Raw genomic sequence first — 27620 nt, forward strand, 5'->3', positions numbered from 1 at the left:
ATGAATGGTACCAGCTTGCTGGGGTGTCACTGAGAAGGGAAAAGGATGACACAGTCCCCACAAAATTACTGACCAGAAACCACTTATTTCCAAACTAATTTATTTCTCAGAGTCCAAAACTTTCTGTGAGCCCTGGCCCAGAAACTTCTCCAGGTCCCGATGGCGATCCAAGCTTCTTAAGCCTCAAACTCAAATTCAAAGTACTGTGGGTCAAAGTAGTGGATGCGGACGTAACCATCTTCGCCTCCGCTGCTGTAGCTGGAGAGAGACAGAACCAGGGACCAGTCAGATGTCCCCTGTGAGGGGAGGCAGGCACGGCAGGGGCGGGAAGCAGGACACAGGAAAGGGCCAGAGACCAGACCCAGGGTGAGCTCAGTTCCCTGCACAGGACCCTACCTCTTGCCATCAGGATGGAAGGCAACACTATTGATGGGTCCGAAGTGACCCTTGACTCTTCCAAATTCTTCTTCAAAGGCCAAGTGGAAGAACCTGGAGGAGGGGGGAGGGAAGGGAAAGGTCACTCTCCATCTTCCAAGGCGTGTTGGACGTACCACTCCCCAGAGGCAAAGCAGAAAGTGGGGAACCGGGATGAGGGAGAATGAATGTGAACAGAACAAGAGGAAGGGAAGACTGGACCCCGCCCACAGGCCTGGCTAACACTTCCTTACTATGTGCCAGACAGCGAGTAGGAACTCATGCACTAAATGTGCACGATTTTAAAAGAGAAGCCTACTACTGCTGCCCCCAATACAGAGTGGAGGAAACCAGGAAACCTGAAATACGAGGATGGATCAGGGCCTCAGAGGGAGCCCCAGTTCCTGCTCGTAGCGGCTGTATTACACACTTGTCACAGGAAGGCCACAAATCTGGCTGTAACGCCTAGTGGGCGATGAAATAAGGAAGTCTCCTCAGGTATGTGGTTTGTGTCCATCACGAAAGATACTCCGTGGGGTTTCAATCTGGAAAAGCCCCTCCTTTTAAATATTTTATTTATCTGACAGAGAGAGAGGGAGAGCACAAGCGAGGGGAGCAGCAGGCAGAGGGAGAGGGAGAAGCGGGCTCCCTGCTCAGAGCCCGATGCGGGACTCGATCCCAAGACTCTGGGATCATGACCTAAGCTGAAGGCAGACACTTCACCCACTGAGCCACCCAGGTGCCCATCCCCTCTCTTTACCTGGCTTCAAACTTGCCAATCCTGGTGGAGGTGGTTGTTACGTCCATGGCTTCCTGACCACCGCCCAGCACCACCTGAGGAGAAGAAGAAACTCTACCCGGGCCCAAAGGGCAGGCAAGTCCATTTTCCATTTTTTACCCCCAGTCCATGAGATTTTAGTACCTCCGACATCAGACCAAGAGGATGCGAAGGGCAGGGCCCACACAGACCCTTCAGCTACCTCCTGCCCTGCCCTCTGTGGCTTCCCTATCTTCCAGCCTTCTCATTGCTTTGGCAATCTCCCCTCTACCTGACACTATTTCCCAAAGAGTTCATATCTCAATCGCTAGATGAACACCTAGATCCTGGAAGCCTGGGTGGGGTCCCCTTACATGGTCATAGTTGGGAGAGAGGGCAGCTGAGTTGACTGGACGTTCTGTCCGGAAAGTCTTCTGGTGTTCAAGAGTTGTGGAGTCAAAGAGCTAGAGAGAGAAAATGGGGGAAGAGGTCTGTAACAGGAGTCTTTCTGAGGCAAAGCCGGGCAAGAGGAAAGCTTTGTAGGGGGTGGGAGCAGCACCCCCAGACTCCTCGCCCAGGCTCACCTTGGCTGTGTTGTCCTTGGAGGCAGTGACAAACATGGTCATGTCCCTGGATAACTGGATGTCATTGATCTGCCGGGAGTGCTCCTTGACATTCACCAAGACTTCTCCAGACTGGGGAAGGCGGAAGAATGAGGCTCCAGGCGTCCCAAGCTCTGCCAGCCCCACTGCTCCGCTGGGGTTTCTGTACAGTTCCCTGTCCCGGCTAGGGGTGGCAGGGCAGGGGTGTCTGGGTCGGGTTGGCCTAAGTATCCCCTGAACAACATTCACCCCCACTCCCAAGCCCCCATCCCAACCTGGCCCATGTGTACACACTTCATCAACACAGTTAGTCAGGCTAGGAAAACACGGGCTGATGGCAACAAATCTACAGGCCCAGGAACTAATCAGCATGTTACACTGGTAGAGCCGTTTTCCCTTCCTCCTTCTTTCAACACAAAGTCCCCAGAATGTGAACGGTCACACTCCGCCGAGCACTGTGCCATGCGTTCAACACCTGACTTCGTATATCCTCACAATGACCCTATGAAGTGGGTCTTTTAAAAGCCATTTTCAAAGGCAGAAAGTAAGGTTCAGAGGGGTGATGTGACTTGTCGGAGGTCCTGCAACCTGCAAGACGCAGAAAGCCTGTGCTCACCCCCTGCCCGGCCAGGGTCGGGGTCACAGTCCACCAGGACTGCTGCCTGTCCAGCTTTTTCTAGATCGTCTCAAAGGACTACTTCATCTCCTGACTTCCCTTCCGACTCAGCCACCCGCTAGCCTGTGCAGCACAAAGAGCAGAGTCTGCGAGTCTGCCCTCAGAAGCACCTCTTGCTACCTCAATTTCTCTCTCTGGAAAACAATAGGACTAAAAGCCCACCACCCAAGGTCACCGTAGGGATATTGGGACTGTGTCTCATTTGACTTTGTTGTGACCGGAACCTGGCCTATATCCTGCAGACATTGGTTAGATGATTAAAAGGCCTTGTGGGCACTGCGCCGCGCACACAGGAGACCCTCAGAGAAGATTTCTTCCCCTTTCCTCGGTTATTTTTTGTTGTTTTCAAGTAAGCTCTATGCCCATCGCAGGGCTTGAACTCACGACCCCAGGACCAAAAGTCGCATGTTCTACTGACTGAGTCAGCCAGGCGCCCCTTTCCTGAATTATTTTTACTGACTTGTGAGAAGGATGTATTTTTGTCTCCTCCATCAGTGTGGACATGGTAGGGACTATCTGGCTTCTATATTTCGGGGAGTAAGCACTAGCTTTGCAGTCACAAAACTGCAAAAACTGCATCTGAAGGCACAGAACAGCTCCACTATGTGCTAGCACCCAGCATTATGTATGCCTTTCACCTTGGTTCCCATTCCCTTCCTGCGGGTGGGTCTGGGGCGGGTCTGGGGCCTAGTGGACTATATTTTGTGTTTGCTGAGTGACTGACTAACCCTTATGGTAGTACGCGCCAGCACTGGCCAGGAACCCACGCACCCAGATGCAAATCCAAGACAGCCCGTGCCTGACCCTTTCCTTACCCCCACCTTATCAGTCACCCCTAAATGTCTCTTGACTCTGTCCGGGGCTCCACATCCCCAGGGCTACTGCCTCATTCAGGTCCATTCTCCGAACTAAGCCCGCAAAAGCTTTCTAAAGAGAAAAATCTGATTGCCAATCGCCATTTAAAGATTCCCTCCTGGGAGCGCCTGGGTGGCTCAGTAGGTTAAGCCTACTGAGCCACCTTCTGCCTTCAGCCCAGGTCATGATCTCAGGGTCCTGGGATCAAGTCCCGCATCAGGCTCCCTGCTCTGTGGGGAGTCTCCTTCTCCTTCTGCCTCTCCACTCATTCTCTCAATCCCTCTCTCCCTCTCTCAAATAAATAAAATCTTTTATAAAAAATAAAGATTCCCGGGACGCCTGGGTGGCTCAGTTGGTTAAGCAGCTGCCTTCGGCTCAGGTCATGATCCCGGCGTCCTGGGATCGAGTCCCACATCGGGCTTCTTGCTCTGCGGGGAGCCTGCTTCTCCCTCTGACTCTGCCTGCCACTCTGTCTGCCTGTGCTCACTCTCGCTCTCTCTCTCTGACTAAATAAATAAAATCTTTAAAAAAAAAAAGTAAATAAAAAATAAAAAATAAAGATTCCCTATTGCCTAAGGAAAATCGTGGTTCTTTACCTTCCAGCACTCAAAAAAAAAAAAATTTAGTCACTATCCACTTCCCCCAATACTGTGTCCCAACAACCCCAGACTCTCTTCTCTTCCTGCCTGAAGCTCCATTTATTCTCCAGCGTTGATGTCCGGGCCACCGTCTCTGTGACCGAGGGCACTCTCTGTACTTGGCTGAGACCTCTACGGTGGCAGAACTCACAGCCCGAGTCCCGTGCCAGCTGTCTGCCAGTCTGTCTCCCGGGGGCAGGGCCCACATCTGAGTCAGGTCTTTGTTCTCAGAGCCCAGCGCCAGGCTTGGCACCCAGTGGTGGCAGGGAAAAGGCTTCCTTGTGATCACTCTGAGCATATCCCAAGTACTCTGTGACAAGGTTTTTGAACGCCTGATGTCACTGAATCCTTGCAACGTTTTACAGAGAAATGGGCCCAGGGGAGTAATTTGCCTGAGTTCAAGTAACTAAAAAGTGGTGACCTCTATATTTGAACCCAGCCCTCGCTCTGCACTACTGTGCTATCCTGCCTTGTGAAGGGACTCATTCTGCTGGGCTCGGCCCACAGCATCCTCCTCACCTTGGCGCTATACTGGTTGAGCTCCCCGCCTTCGTGGCCTGCGATGATGCACTCCCCCAGGGGTCCCCAAACAGCACTGGTGATCTTGGAGTCGTTGCAAGGGATTTTCATGTAGGGCTCATTGTTGTCTGTGGCGGGAGGAGATGTCAGGCGCTGGGCTCGGGAGCCGCGCCCCTCACCCCAGCCACAGTCCCAACCCCCCCAGCGCAGGCTCACCGATCTGGCTCGGATCCCGCAAATCAAAGAAGCTCACGAAGCACTGGTAGCCCATCTGCTTGTCCGTGGAGAACATGATGATGTTGCCGCCAAAGTCAAAGCCGCACGTGCGGACAGCCGAATTGGTCTTGAGGAGGGCCAGCTGCTTCCCTGGGGACAGGCAGAGTCTGGGCTACCCCTTGCCCGACAGCATCGAGGGGAGGACACTCTCTATCTTCCTATCTGCTGTGTCTCCAGCTCTAGGGACCATAACCCACCACCACCTCCTCCTCACTATGCTTCAGCTCAAGATTTTTAATTTCCGCCCCACCATCTTTCCTCAGACATCCGGTTGCTCCTAGTGCCTGTAATACCTCTGTCTTCTCCTCAGAATGCGTTTCTCCAACACAAGGATCTGCTCTCCTTTCTCTGCGTGTCCCCAGAACCCAGCAGCAACCCAGCACAGAACTGGGTGCCCAGTAAATATTTGCAAGATGGGCAGCTTAATAGGCTCCCGTGTCTTTGGTCTGTTCTTCCAATATTCCCCACTGCTACCTGAGCTCACCGAAATGAAACACACTCTTCCCTGCTCAGGGACCTCCACAGCATGCCTAGTCCTACGGAACAAAGTCAAGCCCTTGAGACTGAAATTTGAGGCCTATTCCGACCCTAGCCTGCCTCATCTTCTCTCCTGACTGTCTATTTCATCCCCCAAGAAGCAAGAGCTCCCATCAGATCAGATGACTTGGACAGGACACTTTGCCATGCGTTCATTCCAGAATGTGCCAAAGTGGTGCCTCTTTCTCATCCTTTAAGCCTCAGCTCGTATGACATTTACCTTGGGAAACTTTGCCGGGTTGTTCCTGTCCTGTTCCAGGCAGTCAGCTGCCTCCTTCTAGCCTTCCACAGAGCTCCGTGCTTTCTCTCATGGGCCTTCTAGCTTACTGTACTGCCTCTTTCTGGTCTTTTCCTCTCCTTGTCTCTTTCTCATTCCTTACAACAGGAGGCATCTCTGGATTTATCTTTGTTTCCCCAAAACCTGTTCGCCTAAACAGGTATACTGTGGGTCCTCACTGTCTGGTGAAAAAGCAAATGTTCCAGACTTACCTGTTTCACAGTCCCAGAGACGACAGCTGTTATCAGCTGAGCCGGTGAGAACATGTTTGGTGTCCCCTGAAGAGGGTGTTAAGAAACATGACCGAGTTCACCTGAGCCCTTGTCCTCCTGGAAAACCAACGGACTCACCTCCTCATTCAGCCCCAGACAGCCTTTCTTCCTCCTCACCTCAGAGCATTCTAACCTCCTCATCTAGAACTGGCACTTGTCCTGAATGCTCCCCCAAGCAGTGAATGAACCAGGGATTAGGAGGTAGGCATCATTCCCAAGACCCACAGTAGCATCCCAAATTCCCAACTCCAAGTCGGCAGCCTCTCCGTTGCTGGCAGACCCGGGGAGCCCAGACTCAGAGCAAAGACAAGGATACAGTCAGCATCTACACACCACACAGCTCCAGTATGGCCCATGTAAGTGCCCAGCCTCTCACCGTTCACAGAGTACCACACATTGACAATCTGGAGGAGTCAAAGACAGTGTGACAGGTGGTAAACATCCCAGGCAGAGCAATAGCCTCCTCCTTGGAGGTTCCCCAGGAACCCTCAGCAGCCTCTAGCCCGGCTAGATTTTGCCCTCTCCTACTCATCTCTTGGGAAACAGCAGCTTGCTGATAAAAAGAACAACTTCTGGATTTTCCTCTTTCCTGCAGTTAAGTGGCAGGGGAGTCAGGAGGCTTGCAAAAACTTCTCCATGCCATTGTCCCGGTCCTTCCCGAAACCCTCAACTACACTGCTTCTCTCCTCTGAACGTATTTTCCTGTCTGTAGAATGGACACAACAATAATGCCTTCTTCAAAGGGTATCTGTGAGGCTTCAATAAAATGATGTCTAAGGAATTTAAAATATAAGTGACTAACAATTCTCCGTTAATATGCACGAGGTACTTACTATGCTCAGCTCCTTAGTTGAATAATCTCATTTAACCCTGAAGACAACCCCACGAGGGAGGTACTATTAGTACCCATAATTTATAAAAAAGGAAACCACGTTTAGAAAGGTTAAATGACATGCTCAAAGTCACACTGCTACTCGGATGCAGGGGTCAGGATTCAAGTCGCGTCTGCTGGCTTCCAAACCCCCACTTTTAGCTACTAAAGTTAATGTCTTCCATAGGGAAGTGTCTCAAAAGGCAGTACTGTGAGGGACTGTTGGCACTCTGTGAAGAGCAGGATGGGGCCCAGAACGGCCTACTGAAATGAGACCAGGGACACCTCCAGTAAAGCAGTCCTCTGTTGCCCCTCACAGCCCACGGATCAGCCTTCCCCTTCTAGAGGTGGTCTGTTCCCCGACCCTGGAAGAACAGTCACTCTCGTCCCCGTTCCCCTTCCTTAATGGTCTCCTGCTTTTTTCCTCCAGGCCATTCCTATCAACAACAGCGTCTTTCCCGATAGAATGCTCTCGCCCACCTACTCCCGGCAAAACGGGCTTGTGCACCTGTCGCCCTGGCAGAATGAACCTGCCCCCTCCCGTCGCCCCCCCCACCCCCGCCAAGGTCCCGCCGGCCCGCCCTCTGCCAACGCTCACAGGGTCTTTGGCCACAGTGAAGAGGAGGTCTCCCTCGCGGTTGTACTTAATCTGCGTAATGGATCGCTCATGGCCCTGCAGCAGGATCGGCTTCTGTGGGGATAGGACAGGTGTGTCAGGGCCAAGGATCGGCCCCCACCCCAGTCCCAGACCCCCAAGTTAACAACCCAACTTAGGGGAACTCACCATCCCGGCGCTGACGAGAGGAAAGAAGCAACGTGAGAAGGACCGGAAGAGGCTTTGGCGCCACTTCCGGATTGTGGGTCTCCGCCCCTTCGTTTCCGGAAGTGGACGGGGCCCGGCGTTGCCATGGCGGCGTCTCTAGGTGGGTAGGCGGCCCCGCCCCTCTAGAGGCTTCCCAAACCTTGCCAGGAGTACATTTCCCGCTCCCTCTCCACCACCTGACCTTGACCCCTGCTCGAACCCCAAACTCCGGCCTCCCGGGGTCTGTCCTACCCGCCAGCCCCACCCGGGGCGTCGAAAAGCGGGGGAGGGATGTGGGGGCGGCTGGCTGGGGAGTGGAGGGGAGGCTCGAGCAGGACCAGGCCCGGCGAGCGGCCGTTTTTTTGGAGGTGAGGGTTACTCGCTTCTCCATCCAGGACAGGTGCTGGCTCTGGTGCTGGTGGCCGCCTTGTGGGGTGGCACACAGCCGCTGCTGAAGCGGGCCTCCTCTCGCCTGCAGCAGGTTCGTGAGCGGACCTGGGCTCGGCAGTTGCTGCAGGAGATGAAGACCCTCTTCTTGAATACTGAGGTGTGTCGTGTATGACCCCTTTCTCGAACATAGCTGCTAAAAATTTGGTCTCTGGAGTCAAACGAGTCTGGGTCAGAATCTGCTCCCCACCAGCTTACTCGCTGGAAGCTCTTGGAAGAGTCAGTTTTCCTCCTTGAGCCTCAGTTTCATCATTTGCAAAAGGGGAATGTTAATGGTAACCACCTCATAGGGCAGTTGTGAAGATTCAGTGAGGTGAGGCACCTAGAGCACTTAACATTGGGTCCAGTACATAATTAGTGTTCTATCTATGGCTGGTATTACTAATATTTTATTATGGTGACCCCTCCAACAGACCTTCCTAGCGAGGACTTGGGGCTTAAATTGACCCTGGAGTGGGAGGTTAAGGAAGGATATGGAGAACTACCTCTGACCCCAGTGCTGCCAGTCTAAGCTAGTGGGAAAGACAAGACAGAGACACAACCACCTCTCAGGGCTAAGGGCTGTGAGAGATGTACAGATTAAGTGCTTCCTGAGTTCACAGGAGAGAGGCTGGACCTAGGAGCCTATGGGAATGCTTCTTGGAGGGAGTAACATTGGCATTCAGAGTCTTGCAGGATTGGGGGGGATGGGAACTAGCAGGGCAGAGGGAGAAGCATTCAAGGCGGAGACATGGAGTTCAGTCAGTAACTTGCTGCCCGCTCTGAAAGGGTCCTTTTTAGAAGATTAACCACTCTCTGGACCCTTATAGCTGTAAGGATGCTTCCTTGGAGCTTCCTCCAAGGAAGTGTGTATCTAGAAGCTCAAAGAAGTCAGTGCTTCTCACTTAAGCATCATACTGATGCGGATTTCTTCTCTTTCCAGTACTTGATGCCCTTTTTCCTAAACCAGTGTGGCTCCCTTCTCTACTACCTCACCTTGGCGTCAACAGGTGGGTCTCTGACTTAGAACTACTGTGCTCAGTGGTGGAGGCCACCTGGAAGAGTCACTTGGGGAGGGAGCCTGAAACACCCTGTTCCCACAAGTGAAGGAGACCCCACCATCTGTGATTCCCTCTTTGCACCCTCTTTTCTGAGCAGCTGGGGGCTGTTTATAAGTATGCTGCCAGGCACTGGGGTTGGTTTGAAGCCTGGCGGTACTGTGCAGCAGCGGAGGAAGAGGGATGGTTCATTTGCTGTGCGGGCAGCTGGCCTTGACCCTTGCTTCCACGGTGTGCCACCTGCCTGACCTTGAACGAGTCTCTTGTTTGAGTGTTGGTTTTACAGGATGGTTTTTGTAGCACTGTGAAATTACATTCAGTGTATGGGAAGCGTCTAGCCGAGTAGCTGGTGTACCCTATAGGAGCTCAGCAAGCATATGTTTCCTTCCTCCATGATTGTTGACTGTCCTCTGCTGTGTCAGATACTGTGCGAGTTTTACACACTTTGTAGCTGTACCACGGAGATACTACAGGTTTGGTTCCACACTACTGCAGAACAACAAATGTTGCAGAGCAGATCAAATGAATTTTTTTTGGCTTCCCAGTGCATATAAAATTTATGTTTAGTAGGGCCCAGCTGGCTCATTTGGTAGACGTTGCGACTGTTGATCTCAGGAGCATAAGTTCGAGCACAGGGTTTACTTAGAAATAAAATAAAAACAAAGGGGCACCAGGGTGGCTCAGTCGGTTAAGCAGCTGTCTTTGGCTCAGGTCATGATCCCAAGGTCCCAGATGAAGCCCCACATGGGGCTCGCTGCTCAGAGGGGAGCCTCCTTCTCCCTTTCCACCTGCCTGCCGCTCCTCCTGCTTGTGCTCTCTCTCTCTTTTTCTGTCAAATAAATGAATAAAACCTTAAAATAAAAATAAAAAAAGCAAGTGGGCGTGTTTGTTGTGTAGTTGGTTTAGCATCTAAACCCTTGGTTTTGGCTCAGGTCGTGATCTCAGTGTTGTGAGATTGAGCCCCGCATTAGGCTCGTGCTCAGCGCAGTCTGCCTGGGACTCTCTCCCTCTCCTTCTGCCCCTTCCCCCCTACATTCTAAAATAAACAAACCAATTGATCTTTAAAAAAGAGAGAGAGAGAGAGAGAAGTGCAATAAAATGAGGCAGGCCTGTATTTGATTCTCATCATGGCACTACAGAGCAGACCTGATGATCTCCATGTAGGAGATGAAGTTAAAGAATTTGGGGCAACTTACTTCCCTTCTCCAAGGTCCCAAGCATGTCAATGCAAAAGGATTTGAAGCCATATATTACTTAAAGTTAATGCTCTTGAGGTTTACTATGAGAAGTCTCCCTTCTGTGGTTTCATCTCTCCTGGAATCTCAGCCAAGCACCCCGGGAACTTGAGGGGAGTCTGGGTCCCTGAGAGCTCTGGGGGCACCCCTTGGAGGCCATGGGAGGGTGAAGAGACAGGCCAACCTCCAGAGCTGCCCCCTTAGCTTCAACTAGAGGCACTCCATTTTTCTCTCTTTTGCATTTGGGGTTTCTCATAAGGCATCATTTAAAAGAAAGTTTTGGGGGCACCTGGCTGGCTTGATCAGTAGAGCACACGACTCTTGATCTCAGGGTCATGAGTTCAGACCTCATGTTGGATGTGGAGATTACTTAAATAAAACTTAAAATAAAGCTTGGAAAAAGAAAAGAAAGTTTGAAAGCTGCTGCCCAAGAATGCTGAATGCTCTGGCCAGCTGACTACACTTAGCCCTTTACCAAATGGCAAGATTCGGGTCCTGTTATGTCATCGTCTGCCCCACCTCCATCCTTTAGCATCTGCCTGTGACAATAATCAGCTACAGTGGCCACTTTATCAAGGATGTATATACTCAGCCAGGGACTAGACATAATGACGGTTTCACTAGCAGCCCTGTGGTACGGAGATGCTCTCACCTTGCTAGCACTGGTGTAGGGTACAGTGAATGAAGACCTCACCAAGGTCACATGGGGACCCCTGCTCTTCCACTGCCCCCGCTACTTCCTTTCCCCATCTGCTGTCACGGACCAGTCTTTAGCAGTCATGCCATGGAAGGGGTGTAAGCCCAAGGGAGCAGCTCTGAGTAGGTAGGAGTTGTGGTCAGTTTCTTGGATGCGAAGTCCCAGCTGTGGTGGAGACTCTTCAGGGGATGAGAAGTAGGACAGTTCTTTCTCTTAGTCTTGTCATATTCAAGTAATTCAGTGTCTGATTGGTACTTCTCTTTTTTTGGTATGTGTGTGTGGTAAGAACACTTAATATGAGGTCTATTTTCTTAGAAGGTTTTTGTTTTTTTTTTTAAAGCAAGCTTTACAGCCAATGTGGAACCTGAACTCATAACCCTGAGATCAAGAGTCACATGCTCTACTGACTGAGCCAGCCAGGCGCCCCTATCTTCTTAAAAAGTTTTTTTTTTTTTTTAAGACTTTATTTATTTATTTGACAGACAGAGATCACAAGTAGGCAGGGAGGCAGGCAGAGAGAGAGAGAGAGGGGAGGAAGCAGGCTCCCCGCTAAGCAGAGAGCCCGATGTGGGGCTTGATCCCAAAACCCTGGGATCTTGACCTGAGCCGAAGGCAGAAGTTTTACCCACTGAGCCACCCAGGTACCCCTATCTTCTTAAAAAGTTAAAAAGGTGGGGGCACCTGGGTGGCTCAGTCTGGGTTAAGCCTCTGCCTTCAGCTCGGGTCATGATCCTGGGGTCCTGGGATTGAGCCCCAAGTCAGGCTCCCTGCTCAGCAGCACGTCTGCTTCTCCCTCTGCCATTCCACCACCTGCTCTTGGTTTCTGGCTCTATCTCTCTTTTTATTTTTTTTAAGGTTTTTATTCATTTGTCAGAGAGCGAGAGTGTGTGTGCACAAGCAAGGGGAGCAGCAGATGGAGAGAGAAGCAGGCTCCCCACTGAGCAAGGAGCTGGACATGGGACTCGATCCCAGGATTCTGGGATTATGACCCAAGCTGAAGGCAGATGCTTAACTGACTGAGCCACGCAGGTGTCCCTGCCCCCCCCCCAAAATTTTTAAGTGTACAGAATTTAAGCATAACACATTTTAAGCTAACCCTGTTAACTAGATTAGTCTTTCAGGTTTGTTTATTGGGAATCAGTCCCTCAGAACTTCAAAAGTAAGGGACCGATCCTGGGCTGTCCCCTACCTAAGGCCCAACCCTGTGGGGCCTATCCTAAAAATGTACCTGACTTCCCTCAGGCTCCGTGTTTCGAGCCCGAGCTGAAACAGAATCAGATGTGCTTCACGGGCTGTTTTGTTTGTCCATCTCCGCTTAGTTCAATCAGGATATAGGCTTTGGAGTCAAGCAGCCCTTGGTTTAAGTCCTCGATTTGCCTCAATGTACGTGTCTTCTTGGAGCTTTTGTTTCCTTTACACACAGTGATAATGCTCTTTTCACAGTGCTGTTGTAAACACTGAAGATGTGTACACAGGTGGCACTTAATAAATGGTGGCTGCGCTGTTGCACTCATCTACTGCATCCTCTTGGCTTTGGGGCCTATCTGTCCCAATATTCTTGCGATCTCAGGAGCTCTTTGAGTGCAAAGACCTCATCCTTAGCCACAAACCAGGGTGGTCCCAGACCACCTTATAGTTTGGGTCTTTGTGCAGGAGTGGAGGGAGCATAGAATTGAGAGTCAGGAAACATGGTTGGAATCCTGAGCTTTGCTGCAGTTTCATCAGGAAAATGAGATACCTTTTTTTTTTCTTTTTTTAACAGGCTGTCTTGAAAAATGTGTTTTGTGCCTAGAAAGATAATTTTGGGGGGCACCTGGGTGGCTAAGTCATTAAGCATCTGCCTTCGGCTCAGGTCATGGTCCCAGGGTCCTGGGATCAAGCCCCTCATTTGGGCTCCCTACTCACCGGGAAGCCTGCTTCTCCCTCTCCCACTCCCCCTGCTTCCACTCCCTCTCTCAGTGTATCTCTCTCTGTCAAATAAATAAAATCTTAAAAAAAAAAAAAAAGAAAGAAAGAAAAGAAAACAAAGAAAGATAATTTTGGGGCATCTCAGAGATTTTTTTTATTCTGATCATTCAGATCTGACCCTAGCCGTGCCCATCAGTAACTCTCTGGCCATTGTCTTCACACTGATTGTCGGGAAGTTCCTCGGAGAGGATATTGGTGGAAAAGGTAAGTCAGGCCACTGCAAGTGTGGGTAGGCACTCCTTGGGCCTCCCTACCCCAATTAGTCCTTCCCCAGAGCCAGCTCCTATGGGCAGGAGAGAGGAGGATCTTTCCCCATCCATCCCCTTTCCTCGGCAGCTCTCCTGCTTCCTTGTGGCCATCCGAGTTTCCTTCACCTGGGCATTCCGGGGATAGACTCCCTCTGCACTGGTCCCTCAGCCCTGCACCAGCTCCTCCGAGCATGGCTGGGCTCAGTCCCTTGATTTCTGCCTGTCCCCGCAGGAGCATTCACAGGCATGGTGCTCACCGTGGTGGGGATTGCACTCTGTGTCACGAGCTCTGTGAGCAAGACCCAGGAGCAGCTGTCTGCCCTTTGAGGGGACCCACGCCACCCTCCAGCCCTGTTATGTCCAGGAAGCCCCTGAGCCGGGAGGTGCAGCCAGGGAAGCAGACGGACCCAGCACCTCTCACTCTGAGCCTCGACGCCCTCACCTCTTTCGGGGCTGGTAGCTACCTCGAGGTGGCTCTCGCAGGAGAACTGCAGTGAAAGAGCTGTTCGGCTGCTTGGATTTGCCACCAGAGACCTCATACCTCCCCAGCAACCCCTCTGCCACAGCAGCTCTCCCGGTGCTGTCGTGTCAGGCCCCCAGCCCAGTCACTGTCACTACAGCCTGATCCAGACTGTTCCAGCAGCAGAGTCCACGGACAGTGTGGAGACAGCCACCGGCTGAGCGAGATGCAAACAGGAGGCGTCAGGGCTGTCAGCGGCCTTGGCTGGCTGAGGCAGGGAACCAAGGGGAAGAAGGGACAACAGAATGGCAGGTGTAGAGGACACGAGCAGCCTGTGGCCTGGCTTGGCCCACCTAGGAGGTGGGTGGGAGCCCTCAACCGCCTGCCCCCCTCAGACAAACAGCCTGGGGCCCCCGCCCTGCGTCACTTCTGCCATGTGTCATGGTGACTGGTGAGGGGTAGCCTCAAATAAATATGCACGGAATGGATGGAGGACAGCGAGTACTCTTCTAGCACAGCACACCTGCTCCCATGGTTGTAGCCTCTCCCCCAAGCTCAGCGCGCTCCTCCTGTCTCTGGCTGGAGAACCCCATGGGAACATGGCCTCCACGGCTAGGGCTGCCCAGCTCAGAAGGAAGAGAAGACCGGGCTGTAGATTTAGGAGCAGAAGAGTGGGGTGGAGCCGAGGGGGCTGCCAGGTATCCTGTGAGCCCAGGGGCGGTGCTGGGTCCCCTGGAACAGGCTGCAGGGTGGCCGCCCCAGTTCCTGACCGGAGCTGCTGACTCCCAGGATGGCAGAGACGGGGTTGAGGCTGAGACTGCTGCCCCAGCCCCAGGCTGCTTTTCCAGGCCCAGGGCCTCATCCACCATCTGTGCTGTCCTCTGGAGGAGGCAAAAAACCAAACGGACCAGAGCATTAGCACCCCTTGTTGCCTCCACCCTCGGCTGAAGTTTCTGACCCGTGGAAAGGAAGAGACTTTACAACTTCAGATCTGCCCTCTCGCTTAACCAGGTAGGAGGTTGGGCTTGGAGAGTTAGATCGGCTCACAGTCCCAAGGGGAAGCTCTCCTGGGACCCCGGGCTGCCATTCCAGCTCTTAGCCCCTGAACCAACATACTGCTTCTGGCCCCTGCCCACCTGATCCAAGGGTTCCTCCGTGCAGGTGTCTTCATCATCTGCCACTTCTTGGGCCCCTGCGGTCTCCTTCCTCGGGTGGGGAGCCTCATACACTCCCTTGACTCCTGGTGAAGGAGGCAGTGTCAGCGGATGCCCAGCCTGAGGAGCCCTTGCTCTTCTCTCCCAGCCCCTTCCCCTCCCCTGAGCCTTGCTCCACAGTCCAGACTACCTTGGAGGCTAGCAAGGTAGCTCCGAGGCAGGCCTTTGGCTCCCATCCCTTCCAAATCCCACCCTCAAGCCTTGTTTCATATTGCCAGCTCCTTCCATGGCAGTCAGGGACGATGTGTGCCCATGGGGCAGCAGGAAGGATCTATGCTGAAGTCAAGGCCAGCTCTGCCCCTGGGCATTCTGCCCCCATAGACCTCTCCCACAACAGCAGGGGCCATTCTTTGTCACCGTCAGAGGGTGGGTGAGAAGGGCCCAGGGTCCCCTTACCTGATGGAAACGAGAGTGTGGGGAGCCTGCTGCTTGGCTGAATGGCCTGCTGGGGTCTGGCATAGAAGGCAGATGGCTCAGTGGGGCTTGGCTCTTTTGGAGAGGGCTGGGGCACCTGCGCCCTGTGGCCCTGGGCCTGTAGAGGGCATACTGGGCTTGGACTGTGGGTGATGATTGTTCTTGTCTTCTCTCCTGCCAGGCCAAGCTTGAATGCCCCGGGTGCTTGTGGGAGCTTGGGAGAGATGCCATCTGTCTTCACAGCCTGTCCTCCCTCCCGGCTCCCTCTTCCCATCAGGCTGCCTCATCCAGGGACAGAGCCGCTGGTGCCTGGCACCCAAGAAGCCCAGTGAAGCCAGGCCGGGTCTCCCAACCCCCGCCCAGTGGTCAGTGGCTCATTTCTCGGAGGGCTTAGGCCTGGGATCAGCTGGGGAGCTGGGCCCCACTATGCCAGAGGCCAGTTTGCTCTCCCAGTGGCCTGCCTGGCCAGCAGAGTCCACAGGTCTTTGTCGAGCCGAGCTGAGCTGTCTCTTACACCAGCTTCTGGTTTGGCCCTTGCCACTCAAGACCTGTGTCACCCTGAGCAGCTGACTTCACACCTGTGAACCTGTCTCCTCCGGGAAATAGGAATGTAACCTCTGTTCCACAAGGCGTGTGGTGAGAGCCTGAGCTGGAGGAGAGGCCAGCCAGTCACCCCTCTCCTGTCCTGCCTTGCATGGCCTCCCCCATCACCTACCTGCGGCTTGTGGGGCTTAGACTTTGGGTCTGGGGGTTGCCTGCAATGAAGAAAAAGGGCTTGTAAGCAGAGCAGGCATGGGATCTGGGTGGCTTCCTCTGCTTTACCCTGCTGCCCACCACCCCCCACTTCCGCCACCTCACACGTCCATACCAGCAGCCCCTGGGCAGAGAGGGGCTGGGCACCAGCAGCTCCAGATAGGGGAGGGCCTTGAATTCCTCCTCTCCAACCGCCACATAATAATGGCCATGCATCAGAGCATCTCTTGCTGACACTGCGAGCCCCTCCAGGGTGTAGAGTCTGGGGGAGACGTAGTGGGTAAAGACTGGTGGACAAGATGCCTCTGCATACTCGGCAGACTACAATGGGCTGGGCGCGGCTACTCCAAAGTACCCATTGGCTGCTGACCCTCCGGGCACCTGGGCCAGTCACCTCGGCTCTACCCTGCTCCAGAGGCTCAGTGGAGGGACCCCTCCCTGTGGCACAGAAGGAAGTACCATTTGGGGAAGCACAAGGACAGCCAAAATCAGCAGGGAGCCTCCCTCCATGGCCCCGTGGACCTCCCTGGGGCTCGCACTCACTTGCACACAGCCCCGGCCCGCAGTTTGGCCTTCTCAGTCAGGAGCTTCAACACGGCTTCCCAGTCCTCGCCAGAAGCCTGGGGCAACTTAAGGCTAAATGGGGGACTTACCAGGTCCCCATTCCTGAACACACTGAGACAAAGAGCAGTCTGGTAAGGAGAAGAGACCCCAGAACGCCCCACACATGAGAGGAAGAAGGGCAGCACAGGCCCAGAGATGGTCTAAGAACAGGGGCATTGGTCTGTTTTCACCCATCAAGCATGCTGGTACTTTTTCTATCCCCATCAGTGACCAGGGGCTCCAGGAACAAACCCACCCACAATTTCTTGGTCTTACTGAAACAAAATCTGTTTCTGCTCCCCAACACTGGCACCCACCGAATATAGCAGGGGGAACGTGCAAGTGGTCGCGGTCCAAGGGTCCCATCCTCTGGGTGGTGAGTCACGGGAGGACCCTGAAACCGAAGTCAGGCCCTCAGATCAGGAGAGAGTTGAGGCCTTTGGCTACGGGTGGGGCAGTCCAAGCGGTAGGATGAGTGAAGGAGGGGGCGAGGAGGGACGGGATGAATCCCACCTTTCACCAAAGGAAACTTCTACCTCTCCAAAGTCACATTCTGCCCATCCCTTTGCCCCCATATGTTTTACAGCTGCTTCTTTCCTTTGGGGGACCACAACCTGGAGATAAAGTAACAGGCTGGGTGAGGAGCAAGGGGTAGTCTTGAAACCCTGTTCCCCAGGGAGGGTAGCAGCTGGCTCCAGAGTGGATGTGGAGAGTGTCCCCCCTCATAGACCTGACAGATCCTGTTGTTTCCAGAACCCTTGGCTTCCCAGGGGGGCAAATTGGGGGGCAATCCCAAGAGGGTTAAGAAGACAGGGGGCTGGAGCCCAGCCTCCCCCAAGACTCACTGGTAGTCTGCTGCTCTTCCCACCTGGATCCTTCTGTCCGGGGGGTAAATAGCTATAAGGACAGAAGGGTTACAGGTCATCTGGGGGAGCCTGGGACCGTACCCCGCTGGTAGCTGCTAGAGTGAGGGTCTAGGGTGCAGCTTACCAGGTATTCCTTCCCACCTGGATAGTCTCAAGACATCTGTCCAGAAACAGATGCTGGCGCTTGAACCTGCCTGAGGGCCTGGCGTCCGGCAGACTATCTGGACTCGGGGCTCAGACACAAGCCATTAAGGTTAAGGGTCAAGAGAAACTAATTCACTCAGCATCATATTGTAGCTCAGAAATTCTCTCATTCATGAGGTTTTATCTCATTTTCTGTGAGATGGAGAAAGTTACGAGCCTACAATAACACGGAAGTAAGTGACAGAGCCCGGATTCTAAGTCTCTCTGGCTTCCCACCCCTTGCTCCTTACGCTATCACAACGAACGCCAGGGGACAGCTGAGTAGCACCTGGAAGCCAGATCTGAGTTGGAAGCTCAGATACTCAAAATTCTTCTCCCATCTTGGAAGGCATGACTGCGCCCCACAGAGGAGGATGTCCCCGGCCCGGGAGAGCACAGGATGCTTGATCACAGCAGGGAGGAAGTGAGGGATGGAGTTAGCGTTTGGTGATGGTGGTGGTAGAGGAACCAATCAAGAAGAGCCTTTGGAAAAAGGGGCTCCACCTGCAGAACATTCTTGCAGGCTGGTCCTGACTGTGATGGGCATAAACATCGATGTCCTGCTTCGCCCAGAGCTGTGGCTCCGCTATTTGTGACCTGCGGACTCTGAGGCAGGTTACTCAGCCTGTCTTGATTTCCCCTTCTAAAGAGTGGGGATAAGACCGCGCCCTGCATGGGGCTGCTGCCTTCCAGAAGGGAACATGCGTGATGCCTGCACATGCAGCAACCACTGAGCACGAAAACGACCGAATACGACCTGCCCTGGGCCACTCACCTCAGCTTGCGGAATCTTTCGAAGCCAGCAGCCACATACTGCCCTCCGTTCTGCAGGTCGGCCAGGTCTGTGATAGGGTGGCCACCCCGAGGCGTATAGAGGGCCCGCACAGCCACCGGGGCCTGCACAGTCGAGGTCACCTCGCGGAGGAAGGTCTCCAGGGTGGGGAAGCGGCGTTGGCTCACCACCAGCTGGCGACCTGGGGAGAAGGGGTCCCCGTTCCGGTATATCACCACCCTCTTGGCTGCTGGATTGCTACCACCCGCCATCGTGTGTCCTCAGCAGGAGACGCGGAGCCGTTGCCAGGCAACTGAGGCAGGCTGGGAGCAGTGCCAGTCAGAAGTGGCGTCCTGCCCAAACCTTCACCAAGAAAGGAAGAGAGACTGCAGGAGCACGTGTTGGCCTTCAGGGTCTCATACAGCCGGCCCTCGGCCCTTGGTGGGGCCTCCCTGGGAGCTGGGGGGCTCTGATCACTACACTGGAAGACCATGGGCCTCAGTGAGAAAGTGGTGGAGAACGCACCGAAGCACAGATGTTCTAATCCTGGATAGAGGGAAGAGCCCCAGAAGCTTCCTGCCACTCCGCAGCCCAAGGGCTGAGCTCAAAGGATGATCAGCTTTGGGGACTGTTCTCAAGGATGGCCCATCTGCCTCCTGGACTGTGGCTCCCAGCCTACCCCGGGGAAGATGCCGCATGCCAGCAGAAAAGGAACAGGAGGGCCCCGTTCTATGCTGAACAGAGGCAGAAGATGAATGCAACCAGGTGCAGAATCCATGAAAAAACCTTTATTCTCCATCAGGCTCCCTACTTAATTTACCCCAGGAAATTCCCTGTCCCCAAAACTGGATTCAGCCACAGGCAAGGATGAACGAATGTCCTTCTTCCTCCCCTCCCTATACTGGAGCAGCTCTTTGCTCCAGCTTCTCTTGGCCCCATTACCCGCCAACAGCCAAGGGCAAAAGGAAGTCCTGGTACCAGGGAGCAAGGATGAGGCCCTGCCTCCCTCAGCGCCCTTCCATAGCACACCCGCTTTGGAACCTGGTCTTTCCCTGGCTGCCCAGGGCCTAGGCTGGTGGTCCTGTTTTCCATGGCCTGCCACTCCAGTGGTCCTCTCCCATGTGGGATGACCCTGTCAGAGATGGTTTCTCAGGCGACCTTCATCACCGTGGTACAGTTCTCTGGTTTTTCCCTTCCTCGTGGCTAGGTTCATTGGAGGTTCTATCCCTAGAGAATTCTCTCTAGGGAGCTGGCCCTTAGGTGGTTTAGTCTTCCAGAGACCCTGGCCACCACATTCTGCCGAGGTCTCCTCCCAGATGCCACGGTCCTCTGAGAAGTCCAACTTCCGTGGCCTAGCTCTTTGGCAATCAGGCTCTCTGTGTTCTGACCTCCTGGGAGACTTGTCCTCAATATCTGGGTCTTCACAGAGTGTGGGCACCGGGGACCTGGCCTTTTCAGAACAGTAGCCCCTAGGTTTGAGGCCTTTGGGGGTGTGGTCATCCAGAACAGTCGTCAGCTGTGTGCAGGTCCGTCCAAACATCTGCTCCCCATGGTCTGGCTCCTTGGTGAGCCTGTTCTCTAAGGCCTGGTTATCTGATGGTGTGAGCAGCTGTGGCCCAGCCTTCCTGCAACATGGGTCCCTGTACTTGACCCCATCAGCAGTTTTATCTGTAGTGGCCAGTCTTTCTGGGCACTTGTGTGGTGGAGATCTGAGCCTCCAACAGTCATCCACATGGTCTGGCTCACTAGCGGTCCTGTCTCGGTAGGACTGGCTTTTCAGTGGCGGGCTTGTTTGTGACCTGGCCCTCTCACAGGTCTGTGCCCTGTGGTCTGAGCACACGCTGGTCTTGTCTCTGGGCTGGCTGGTCTCTGGGGATGTCAGTGTTTGTTTGAGAATTAGATACTGTTGGGGAAGAGAATAGACACTGTACCAGGCAGGACTGCTTGAGCACAGAGCAGGAGGCTTTTCCCTAACCCCCACTCTTGGCAGGGTTCCAAGGGAGTGCCTACCTCCTTACGGCTATTGATGGCCTGTTGTAGCCACAGCAGTTCCATGGCCAAGTGGTTGTGGTGGTACTGGAGCTCCTGGAGCTCAGTCTGGCTGTGGGGCAGTCCTGGACCCGCAGCTTCTGAGAAGGAGGGAAGAAAAAAGGGAGAGGGCTTTAGGGGTACCCACTAGGCCTGGCTACCCTTAAGCCCTGGCACCCTTCCTCTGCCCACCCCTGAGTTGCCCTTAACCAGGCACTGGAAAAAAAGAGAGGGATGCAGCTTATGGAGCACAAGCCTTTCGCTTTTCAGATGGGAAAGCTGAGGCCCAGAGCAAGTCAGGGGCTTGCCCTGAATCGAGGCACAGAGGTACCTGGGTTCTCCATCCTTGACACATCTCTGATCTCCCTTGGGCTGGGATTCCTGGCTTTCCTGCTGTGCTCCTCCTGAGGCCAGGGGCTGTCACCTCTGCAGAGAAGGCTCCCCGAGTTTGTGGAGCTCTCTCCTGATTTCTTCAGCATCACTTCCCCCAAGACAGCTTCTCTCTCAGGTTCTGTGCATGAGAAGCTTCTCCGCAGTTCCTTCTCTGGATTTGGTGCCCTCCCTTGGGGTTTCTGGGTCCGATGGGATTTTGCTTTCTGAGAAATCATAAGTATGAAAACCTCGCAGCTAAACTCTCCAAATATGTGGGTGCCAAGATTTAGCATACAAGGTGGTAAGGATTAAGAAGGTGGTAAGGATTAAGGATTGGAATGTTGGGAGTGGAGTCTTCCACTGAGAAAAGCTTGTCAACAGGAAGGGTGGATTCTACCATTTCCTTGAAGCCCCTCCCCAGGTCCCGACCCCTCCCTTCTTCCACTGGGTGTGTACTACCTCTGGGAGGAACTGGGGCCTGGGAATCCAGCCCTCTGTCCATTGAAGCGTGCCCAGATCACCCTCGATTTCTCGTACAACAGCCTCATACTCCGCTCGCAGACTCTGGAAGTGGCGTCGGACCAAGAAGCCCCGGACGCAGGCCTGGCGTGGAGAATAAAGGAGAAAGAAAATGCTCATCACTGCAGAAATGGGGGCATTTTGAGGATTTTCCTGGAGAGGTCGTCTCAGTGACTACGAGGGGTTCTGGACACGGGAAAAGGAGAGGTGACGCTGTACGTCAGGACAGTCCCCAGGAGTTCAAGGAAGGATGCCGGACTAGCTCCCCCTCTCGAATTTAAGGCCCTTCCCGCCACTTCCTGGATCCCGCAGGAGCGTATGGTGGGAGTGGAAGGCCTGTGGGGGTCCGTGGGTCCCACCATTCTTCAGGGTGGTGGGGGTGGTTCGGTAACTCCAGAGGCGGGCACGAGGGTAGGTGACTGAACGTAGTAGCCTTCTCTCGTTCGAAGGTCCCAATCCGAGATCCCGTGCTGCGACTCGTGCGCCCCGGGCCCGCTCCGCACCTGCAGCACCGACACCCTCCGAATCAACCGCTCCCGCTCCATCCCGGCGCCAACAGACAGCAGCTGACCAGCGCCTGCCAGTTGCGTCACTAGTTCGCGCCGTGCGCGGCCCCGCCCCCTGCCGTCTCCAAGGCAACCATCCTCCTCCCGCGGCTACTCGGTCGCGGGTTCCCAATTCCCACTCCCAGAGCCGCGCTGGGAATTCCAGCCCCACCTCCCGCCACGCCGATCGGGACCGTCCAAACCGGTGTGTCGCGCAGGGGTGACTCCGGGTTCTTCTCCGAGTGAAGGCGCAAAGAGGGGAGGAAGCACACGGAGCCGGTGTCTTTCTTTCTGGTTTAATTCCATCTAGTGCCCCCCACCCCCGTAGCACCTGGGGGGCCGTGGAATACCCGATCGAGTCCGTAAAAAGTCACAGTTTGAAGGGGATGGGAGGAGCAGTCTGGGCCTGGGTCCGACACCTATACAGCTGACTGCTCCTCGGGTTCGGCGTTCTCGGCCAGGTGCAGCTTCTGTCTGTGCCAGTCAGTCAAGGATTGCGATGCTTTGGACCCCAGTCTTTCCAGCCCTGTCTGCCCATCCTACATTGGCTTAGTTTTCCGAACCGCACAAAGGGGCAGACAAAGGTGATTCGTGGTTCAGGTGGCAGTCCACACCCACCCTTCTTGCTAGATGGCTTACTCCCTTCTCTTTGGGTCTAGATCGTGCAGGTATGTGCACTCGCACTATTTCTGGCTGAGACTAGCTGGGGAGATAATCCAAATCAGTGAAAATAATTACTCAATGTCAAAAAGAGGAAGACAGCTTTGCCATGGATTGGTGTCAGCTAAAGTACTGGCAAAGATTTTCTTTTGAAGATTTTATTTTGGGGGTGCCTGGGTGGCTCAGTCAGTGAAGGGTGGGACTCTTTATTTCTGCTCAGGTCATGATCTCAGGGTTGTGAGATGGAGCCCTGCAGGGAGCTCTGCCCTAGGCATGGAGCTTGCTTAAGATTCTTTGCCTCTCCCTCTGTCACCCCTCTCTCTTTTAAAAAATTTTTTCACTAGTGTAACCACAAAGGTTTTATTTTTAAGTAATCCCTGCACCCAACATGGGGATCAAATTCACAGCGCTAGAGATCAAGAGTCTGAAGCTCTACCGACTAAGCCAGCCAGGGGCCTCGCTTGCAAGGATCTTCATAAGTAGATAAATCACATTCCCTATAACTATCTTTCTCCTGATAGTCGGGAGAAGTCTGCGTGGGAGGCAGCTTGTGGCTAATTCTGCTTCGGTAGGACAGGAAGGGGGAGATGTTGGTTTTATTGTAAATACTCCTAGAGGGTGGTGGGGACAAGGAAACTGATTTTATCTGTGGGAGGTGTCACACACACACACACACACACACACACACACACACACAGAGCAGGGTCCCCCTGGAAAGGATACATAGAATTACTAAGATCTTCCAGCTGTCAACAGAGAGGAAAAAAGGTTTCTGTCAGGAGATGCACCAGGCCAAACCTCAGATGCTCTGTGAGGCATCTTCTGGTGGGGGTTGGCGCTCCATGCACCCCCAGTTTTTCACCGAGGGGCCAGGAATAGCCTTAGGATCATGTACCTCCCCCACCCTCTCGTGTCCCCAGGAACAGAAGCCCCCAGCCCTGACCCACATTGCTAAGCAGCTGGTCCAGGTTGCGGTCAGCCATCGTCTTCTTCTGCTCCTCAGGCAGCCCCTCAGTGACCCCGTCCTCTTCCTCCTCCTCCTCCTCCTCCTCCCCACACACGTCCAGGCTGAAGTGCAACCGGGCCAGCTTCTCCTGCATCTCCCGCACGTGCTCCAGCTGCTCAAAGGAGCATTCCTTCCCTGGACAACACCTGTCTGAGCCCTGGGAGCAGCTTGGGACCCTGGCCCCAGCCGCGGCCCAGGGACCAGGCCCTCCGGCCCCACCCACACACCCTCTCAGTCCAGCCCCTGGGACTCACCAAAGGCCTGCAGCCGGCCTGAGTGAAAATCATTGAGCAGGTTCAGCAGTCCCCCCTCCATCTCATAGACGTCGGTCACCTCGGTCAGAAAGGAGTGCTGCAGGGGCGTGCCTGCAGAGCCGCCCCCACTTCCGGCCAGCACTGGGCGACATTTCTCCTTGCCTACCCTGGGTGGGGTGGGCATGACCAAGGTCACAGGATGGGGGCGGCCAGGAACCGAAGGTTTTCATGCCATCGGACTATGCACTAATTCACCTTCCTATCTACTCCCAAACAGAAATGGATGTTTGCTCTTCTGGCCCTGCCCTGGGCTCCAGGACTGGGAAGTGGGTGAGGAGGGGTAGTGAGAAGAGTCAAAGGAAGTCTTTTTCTTCAGGTGACACTCAGCCAGAACGGGGGCTGGAGGGGGCGCTCTGGGGCTTCTGTCCGAGCCCTGCACTCATTCCTCCCATGACCCTGGGGAATCACTCATCCTCCCTGGGGACAGTTACTCCTTATTGCCATGACAGCCATCTTACCTCTCCCCAAAATATCTTTCCGCTCCTCTTCTATTTCAAAACGGTTTTGAATTTTCCACTGTCCCCAGGATAACCCTGAAGGACCTTTCTCAGCCCGCACCCCCCCCTTCCTGTTGCATTTCCTACTAGTCTTGCTTCAGCCCTGGGCTTCAGTGACAACCCCCTGCAGCCATCCCCAGACGGATCTGTCGGGCAGACAGTGTGCAAAACCACAGGGAGGCACAGTCATGGGAGAAAGAACACCTTGTTTCGTGGGAAACAAACATGGAGACCTTGTACGGTCGAATTCAGATCCCCAATCATTTAGAAAAATTAAGCAAAAATTCAGATTGTACATCTGGGTCTCCCTTTAAAATCTCCTGCTCCATGACACTCGAGGGCAACAACCACCTGTGGTTCTGGGAACCTCCCAGCCAATATTTTTCTTCCATACTTCTGTCAGGCAATTCCTTCAGCTTAGACATTCTCTCTCTCTCTATCTCCAGTGCCCTACAGCCTCTCTTTCTGGCATCGCTCACTGCCTGTTCTGAGGAGATCCCAGTCACCATCTGGCCTTTCCCCACACCTGAGGACAGAGACTGGGGCAGAGGCAACTCTGAGTTTTCTCTCAGTGGCCCGTGGGGGCAGCCCCAGGGAAGGCATCAACTGTTGCTAAGGCTAAGGCTTAGGCTAAGGCTGTCTTTACCTTCCCACAGGGCTGAGCCCAGAGTTGGGGTCCCTCCCTCCTTGCCCTGCTTTCCTTCTGTACCCACCTCTTGAACTTGGCCCGCTGCTTGGGGGACGGCAGATGAGGGAGTCCCAGGGCCAAGGAGCCACTGTGGCTGGTGGGCACGGGGACCCTTCGTAATGTGCCAGGGGCCTGGGCTGGCTGGGTCAGGCAGGGCTTGGGACTCCTTTTCTTCTTCTTGTCCTCCATTGGATCCCGGCTGGACCTCAGGTCCCACTGAGATAGTGAGAGGCAAAGCCATCACTTCACCTGGCCACCCTGGCAAAGGAAGGACCCTGGGACCTTCCCACCTTCCCCTCATAACTGCCAGGGTCTTGGTCCTCTCCACTGTCCAGGATGGGCAGGGCCCGGATGCCAGTGCCTTCCTGCTAGGGTCTTGGATTTGTATTTGAAGGAGCTTCCAGGGCCCACCCCAGGTCCCCCACCTGCCCTCCAGCCCTGGCCTGAAAACCTGGCCCCTGCCTGGAAGGGCTGGACCAGACACCATTGTCCTGCTGCTGCTGGGATTTCCTGTCCCAGGAGCTGACGGGGCGGAGCTGGCAGGGGAAATGGAGAGGGAGGCAGAGTGGATGTGAGCCGGCAGGAGGCCAGTGGACGATTAGGGGTGTCTTAACTAGGTTCTCTTGTGTTTAATCAGCTGTCCAGGCAGATGCTGACAAATCCCATCGGCAAGGGAGGTGACCGAGGTGTGGGTGGGGGCGCCTGGGAAGACTTCAGTGTCAGACATTCACCACCAGAGGATGGGTGATGGGGCTCACTGTGGGTACCCTGCCACTCAGACGCCATCATCCCTCCTCTTCAGCCAACCCCAATCTCAAACATCAGGCAGTTCCCAGAAGTTCTCTGGGACGGGCTTCCCGCCTCTTCCCCCTCCCTGGTCAGAAAGGCCCCGCTCCGCTTCAGCTGCAGCCGGGGGTGGGGGGCTGGGGGGTCCAGCAGCTGGCTGCCTCGGGCCTCCCACAATGGCTGCGCCTGTGGCTGGCACTGCTCGGCCTCCAGGCCAGCTCCACCCCCCAAGCCTCAGGTCGGCTGAGGTCCTCCCGGAGGAGGCCCTCGCAGGGGCTTTCCCAAGCTGCTTGCTTCCAGGCTGCCGCCACCAAGCCTCGGTCTGTGCTCTGGGATGGTGGGGCCACTGGGGGCAAACTGGCACCTGGCTGGCCAGCCCCAAGGGGGTGTGGTGGAGGGGAGACCAGAGCACGTCCTCTAACTTGCATTGCAGTGGCTTGGCCCAATTAGGGAATTGATAGAAGAAATGCAGCAGGAGCCCCTGTTCCCCAGGAATGGCTGGGGACCACCGGGGATCTATTTCCCAAGCTGTCTTCAAAACCGCGTGCCAAATGGATCGCTCAACTGGGGAGCCAGGATCCAAAACGCAGCCTCAGACCCGGGATGTTCCGCACCCCCGACACACACCGTGGAAGGGGACAACTGACCTGGAGGTGTGGGGTCTGGAGTGGTGTTTCCGTGCCGTTCCCTCCGCCCTCAGCGCTCTTCTCCTAGGGAACTGAGCAGATGGCTGTAGAGCTAGCAGGAGGTAATTTGCATTTAAAGAGAAAGTGACCTTCTTTAGCAGTGGGGATACGGAAAATGGGAGGAGTCTACGACAGTTCCTAGGCTGTCCCTCTGACTTGACGTTATCTTCCCAGCTGAGCTAAAGTGACTAACGTTCTTTGTGTGATGGCAATCTTAAAACCTCACTTTCCCATCAGTTTGGGGAGAAGCTACAGTCCCTTACAAAATGATAGTGGTTTTGTCAGAAAGCCAGGGTGGGGAGATAGGGATGCGGGGCAGAAAATGTAAATAAGCATGTAAGACATATAGATTCATATGCATATATATATGCAGCAGCAGCAGAAAGAAACTGCAAGAGAAGACAACCGTCTATTGAGTTGAGGTCCCCTATTAAGCACTTTATGTACATTTAATCCTCATAACAATCCTGCAGGAACTTACTGTCACCATCCCATTTGCTGAAAGTAAACTATATTTTGAGGGTAATATCACTCATCCCACGATACCCAGACACTGGTAAGCAGTGGGGGCTATGTTCAGCCCCTGACGGAAGTGATGGGACCAAACCTCCTCCCTCCCCACCCCCAGGTCGAAGAGACACGTGTGGGGAGCATCAGATCAGAGGGACATCAGTGCGATTACCTGGTGCTTGACCCCAGCCCCCAGGAGGGAAACCTGATTGCCACATGGAGACTGACCCAGCACTGCCCGAGCTGCCGGGGAGGCCAGATCAATGGGGCAGCTATTTAAAGACCTGGCAGAGGCTCCTAGCTCTGGTCCCCAGAGAACCATCTGATGCAACAGGAGACAGGCTTATCCTTGGCTGGGCTGCCCTGCAGTTTCAAATAGCTGCCCCAGGGCAACGTGCACAGCACCTTGGACCCCTTTCCCTCCCATGGGCAGGAGCAGCTTCCCAGTACCTGGGCCTCCAGATAAGTTAGGGAGTGATGGGCTGTTTCCACAGGCACCCACGCAGGGATCTTTCCCAGGTGCTTCCAACACCCAGACTGTTTCTGAAGTGAAGGCATTAATTCAGGACTTTTTCAATAACCAGAGGCTGGAGGAGGGGTCTGCAAAGGCAGAGAG

At 54.4% G+C, this 27620-nt stretch overlaps 5 protein-coding genes across 8 annotated transcripts; 1 reads left to right on the forward strand and 4 right to left on the reverse strand.

Annotated features, from left to right (window-relative positions):
• Positions 1-83: 83 nt before the first annotated feature.
• On the reverse strand, positions 84-7549 carry EIF3I (eukaryotic translation initiation factor 3 subunit I). The gene is made up of 11 exons (XM_032360912.1): positions 7479-7549; positions 7293-7385; positions 6140-6227; positions 5764-5829; positions 4678-4827; positions 4462-4589; positions 1756-1866; positions 1546-1635; positions 1175-1248; positions 397-489; positions 84-258 (listed from the first exon to the last, which is right to left on the reverse strand). The coding sequence occupies exons 1-11, from the start codon at positions 7479-7481 to the stop codon at positions 177-179; spliced, it is 978 nt and encodes a 325-aa protein (XP_032216803.1). The 5' UTR covers positions 7482-7549; the 3' UTR covers positions 84-176.
• Positions 7550-14085, forward strand: TMEM234 (transmembrane protein 234). The gene is made up of 5 exons (XM_032360915.1): positions 7550-7617; positions 7892-8043; positions 8866-8932; positions 12992-13084; positions 13361-14085. Exons 1-5 carry the CDS (start codon positions 7602-7604, stop codon positions 13453-13455), a joined length of 423 nt encoding a protein of 140 aa, XP_032216806.1. The 5' UTR covers positions 7550-7601; the 3' UTR covers positions 13456-14085.
• DCDC2B (doublecortin domain containing 2B) lies at positions 14015-19524 on the reverse strand. 4 transcript variants are annotated; one of them, XM_032360909.1, is made up of 9 exons: positions 18397-19524; positions 17418-17469; positions 16890-16966; positions 16513-16644; positions 16085-16231; positions 15932-15971; positions 15199-15334; positions 14725-14828; positions 14073-14469 (listed from the first exon to the last, which is right to left on the reverse strand). In XM_032360909.1, exons 1-9 carry the CDS (start codon positions 18663-18665, stop codon positions 14098-14100), a joined length of 1329 nt encoding a protein of 442 aa, XP_032216800.1. In that variant the 5' UTR covers positions 18666-19524; the 3' UTR covers positions 14073-14097. The 4 variants fall into 4 exon arrangements, with proteins under 4 accessions (XP_032216798.1, XP_032216797.1, XP_032216800.1 ...); XM_032360908.1 differs by having other exon boundaries at positions 15199-15430; XM_032360907.1 differs by having other exon boundaries at positions 14015-14469; positions 15932-16231.
• On the reverse strand, positions 19461-22048 carry IQCC (IQ motif containing C). The gene is given in 6 exon segments (XM_032303748.1): positions 19461-19627; positions 19630-20296; positions 20404-20522; positions 20753-21017; positions 21253-21396; positions 21816-22048. Coding segments are annotated over 6 exon segments (1404 nt in total). The 5' UTR covers positions 21858-22048.
• Positions 22049-22139: 91 nt separating this feature from the next.
• CCDC28B (coiled-coil domain containing 28B) lies at positions 22140-26574 on the reverse strand. Its single transcript, XM_032360913.1, has 6 exons — positions 26456-26574; positions 25048-25238; positions 23778-23944; positions 23465-23658; positions 23241-23263; positions 22140-22331 (listed from the first exon to the last, which is right to left on the reverse strand). The coding sequence occupies exons 2-6, from the start codon at positions 25209-25211 to the stop codon at positions 22277-22279; spliced, it is 603 nt and encodes a 200-aa protein (XP_032216804.1). The 5' UTR covers positions 25212-25238; positions 26456-26574; the 3' UTR covers positions 22140-22276.
• Between the last annotated feature and the right edge of the window lie 1046 nt (positions 26575-27620).

The sequence above is a fragment of the Mustela erminea genome, chromosome 10, assembly GCF_009829155.1.
Source record: "Mustela erminea isolate mMusErm1 chromosome 10, mMusErm1.Pri, whole genome shotgun sequence".
Taxonomy (NCBI): Eukaryota; Metazoa; Chordata; class Mammalia; order Carnivora; family Mustelidae; genus Mustela; species Mustela erminea.